The 3,989-nt window shown below is 35.5% G+C and overlaps 1 protein-coding gene across 1 annotated transcript; it reads right to left on the bottom strand.

The window, feature by feature from the left end:
• Positions 1-2,115: 2,115 nt before the first annotated feature.
• Positions 2,116-2,400, bottom strand: Smp_178760 (hypothetical protein; the record flags this gene model as incomplete). The annotated part of the gene is made up of 1 exon (XM_018789162.1): positions 2,116-2,400. One exon carries the CDS (start codon positions 2,398-2,400, stop codon positions 2,116-2,118), a length of 285 nt encoding a protein of 94 aa, XP_018654633.1.
• Positions 2,401-3,989: the final 1,589 nt, after the last annotated feature.

Genomic DNA, 3,989 nt, shown 5'->3' with positions numbered 1-3,989 from the left:
TAGAGATAACGATAATTCATAGGACACAATGTGTTTGTGGGGCAGAACATTTTGTTTGTATCAGGCTCTTAATGGATGAGAACAAGTCAATCAATCTGTGATATTGAGGTTGTTCTCCCACACTCACCATTCAGACTCGTGTTTCTAATTTTTGTGCTGGATTGACTATTCTACTAAGACAACCTTTAACATGCTAACTCGGACTTTTACATGAAAACTGTGTGGCAGGCATCGGATGATGAAAAAAAACAGACTGTGAAGGATATGGTTGTTATTTTACTCAACACTCTACTCTCTATATGCACTCTCTGTTCTTCCTCATTCCAACCTTGACTTCCCTCCTTCATTGGAACCTACTCCACCTTGATAAATATCACAACTCATTGTTCTTTATTACTGCACTCTCTCCTCTGAAGCCCCTTATCACACTTCACTCTTGCAACACGATCTAGTATCAATTTAATCTAATAATTTATCATACCTCCATTTGTTCCACTAATAAATGTTAAGCATTGGTTATCGTTCATATCCAAATGCCTTGCTGCTCCTCGGTTTCTTTTTCTTTTTTTTCTCTTCAGAATCTTGCTCTGAAGGTGAAGCTATGTAACTTCTGACATCTGGAACAAGCTCGACGAACGCGCTTTCCCAAGGTCATAGTTCGAACCAGGCGCTCCACAAGCCTACTTTATAACAACTATAAACTTAAAAAGCTGCATTACATAAATACTTGGCACGACCGAAACCCTAATACACTTTTTGTCGAGATTGGATCTGGTATGTAACGTGGACGCCATGCCCCTTTGGAAACTATTCTTATGAAAACACATTATATCTGAACGAATGAACTGCTATCAACTTTTATAGATTATAATTACTAAACAACCTTGCTTGGAATGCATACTGTGAACCAGTATATGTTGTAAATTGTAGATCATGCCTGTAAAAATGGCGTGTACCTGCTATTGCAAAAATATATTATTATTATTAAATGTGATCTCAGTAACGTCGAAAGACAATCAATCGAACGGAAAATCCAGAAAGCAATGTTACGCAAGTGTTTTTACAGAATAATACATAAAAACTATAAATAAAAGGTTACTTACAACAAGAACGAGTAAAAAACAGATGCAGTGTTTGTGGTAACAGCATATAGATCATCATCTAAACATTGACCATGAGGACCGTATGCTAGGCTACTTATGAAATCAACAAAATATGACCATAAAAATTTGTTACATACTGTGAACTGTTTGTATAGTTAGCATATATCTACAAGCGAAATTCAACTGTTATTGCCCAGATATTAGTTAAAATAAGAATAACGTACAGATATATCACGTTTCACTATGATGACTTTCATGTTATAACATGGCGCCTACTTTCATTCATTGGTGTGACTGATGGTTAGTGTATTAAAACGTTTTAAAATTCGCTCAATCACATCCCAAACTGTTAATAATTGTTCATTTATAGAAAATAAGGTCACGACTCGTGACTTCCTACATATTCATCGTACGCCTAATCATGGAAGAAAAACGATATCGTTTGAATAGGATTTCCACCCTTATATTCACTCATAATTACCTTTAAAACAAACAGGATATAGATTTTCATTCATCGATGTTAACTAGAATGTTGTAGGTGCTCACATGCACTGGGAAGCTCATAAGTAAACAGAGTCAAGACAGTCACGAACAGTAAATTAATTCGAGAAGAGAATGCCAACGTGTAGGATACTCAAAAACATACATATGCGATTACGCGGATTGAGAGAATCAGTCGTCATAGATCGAAGAAACTATTCACTACAAAAAAGTGCGAAAGGCTACAATACACTTGTTTCAAAATTAATTACTCTTGCTAAATAAACCAAAAATTTAACTAGGTAAAGAACATCGTGTTATTTTACTGCGAAATTCAGAGAAAATTGCCCATACATTTGACAGGACAAATTGGTTTGTATTGTCCACATAAGACCACTGATCCTGATGTAATAAAACATTTAGGAAAAGCCTCTGAGAAAGCTTCAGAAAAGTTACCATGCCTTTACTCCTGAATAACACGAACCTATTTATGCGAAATAACATTAATCAGATAGTGGACAGTTTAGTTCAGTTAAAAAACCAATAGATGTAATTTAAGACAATGGTACCTTGGATGCTGACAGTTAATATGATAGACGTAATCCAAAGCTACAGACCCATCCAAATCGTTTAAATCAATAGAATTCAGTGTATTGGAACTTGATTTATCAGAGACTGTCCCCTCAGCCTTCACCGTTATGTGGATCGGTGACGGAGGCTCGAATACATCATCTTCACCATTAGTTGACTGAATGTGTTTATCGTAAGAAACATTATGGGTCGATTCAAGTTGTTCTGTTCGAGGTATTTCTGTCATCTTGGGGATTCAAAAATGTTAGAAATTAGAATTGTAATCTAAATTTACATATTATCGTTTACTCACTGGACATTTTCAACAAGAAAAGTGTCTAACATTGTGCATAAATTTCATGCAATTTATAAAAAAATCTACTCAAATTACGGGGAGCGCCTGAGACGAAATCGTCGAACCGAGCAACATATTACCAATTCACCAGTATGAACTGCTAAGGAGAACTCAGACTGCCTAATTTTTTGTAATTACATGTTATTTCTTTTTCTTAGAGAATAATCTCGATAGCACTTTTCCAAACTATATTTCAGTAATTACCTATACTGTTATTTGATCAGTTGTTTTTAATTACAGTTTGACAGTTGTGTTAAGCATCCCAACATCACTGGGTCTTACTTTGTGAACGAAGTTTTGGTTATCTGTTCGAAAGATAAAGTTGTTCTAAGAAGTCCCTTCACCAATTGGCGTGTGGATTACTAACGTCGAAGTGTTTTTCTTAAACGTCCGGTCTGTCAAGTTCCCATTAGTCTTTTTAGTATTAAAAGATTCTCAAATTATCGTAGACCCAGCCGAAAACCAATCGCGATTACATTAAAAAACTTAAAATAAAGAAACAACCCACAATTGATAAATCCTGATGAAAACAAGTTCAAAATCTACTTCCAGGTTTTAAAGTTTGTTTATTGACGAAGTAGATACCTCTCTCTCTCTCTTTATATATATACATAACTATCTTATCAACCTTCATAAAATATATATTTACAAATATTTATAACTTCGTAGATGATTGATTGGTTTATTAATTCTTGTAATGATAAACCAACTCAGCCTTGAGTCTGTCGAGGGTTAGTAATCCCAATCCGTGAAAAAGAACTTTTCTAAAGCAAACGCCAGCCAGAAAAACCCACTTTAATTATTTAAATTCTGCTCAAGGAGTTCAAGGGTTTTCATTTAGAAGAGTTATAATGCCTTATGATAAAAGCCAAGATCCTTCGGAAGTCACGAGGCCGATGCCCCTTCTAAAAATCAGAGCAACAATTAGCATAGGCATATGGAAAGTCCTCACAATGAAGCAGACTGGCAGGACCAGTCAAATTGTTGGGGAGATGAGATATAACCTGGCGGAACCTGATATAAGCGAAACCCATTAAAGTAATCAGAGTTTGCGAAACTGATGGTTGTTGCTCCTTATAAGCATACGCAAATAAATTTTGCAGTACTGTCCAATTAACGTAGACTATGCAGTAACAACAATCATAATGATAGTCACTGGACAAACTTCAAAGTGGCATTTCTTACTTCTCTTGAGGCTTAAGATATATAAAGTGTGAATCGTAACCTAGATACCATCATCTCAGACGACACATCCACATATATTCGTCCTGAGCCCAAAAACTCATCTGCTACAAGAAGTGGAGTAGCTTGTGCCTCCATAGTGCGCATGCATTTTCATACAGGCACTAGTAAAAACCTATTTAATGAGTGTTACAGAAAGTCTCACGGAGTTTGTATCAAGAGCTATAATTGTTCGATTTCAGAAATGCTAAACCAAACTGAATCCCCTAAAAATACCTTCAAGAACATCAGTGACATGT

The sequence above is a fragment of the Schistosoma mansoni genome, chromosome W, assembly GCF_000237925.1.
Source record: "Schistosoma mansoni strain Puerto Rico chromosome W, complete genome".
NCBI classification, from domain to species: domain Eukaryota; kingdom Metazoa; phylum Platyhelminthes; class Trematoda; order Strigeidida; family Schistosomatidae; genus Schistosoma; species Schistosoma mansoni.
Note: the sequence above shows the minus strand (reverse complement) of the source record. Positions and strands in the feature narration are given on the sequence as shown.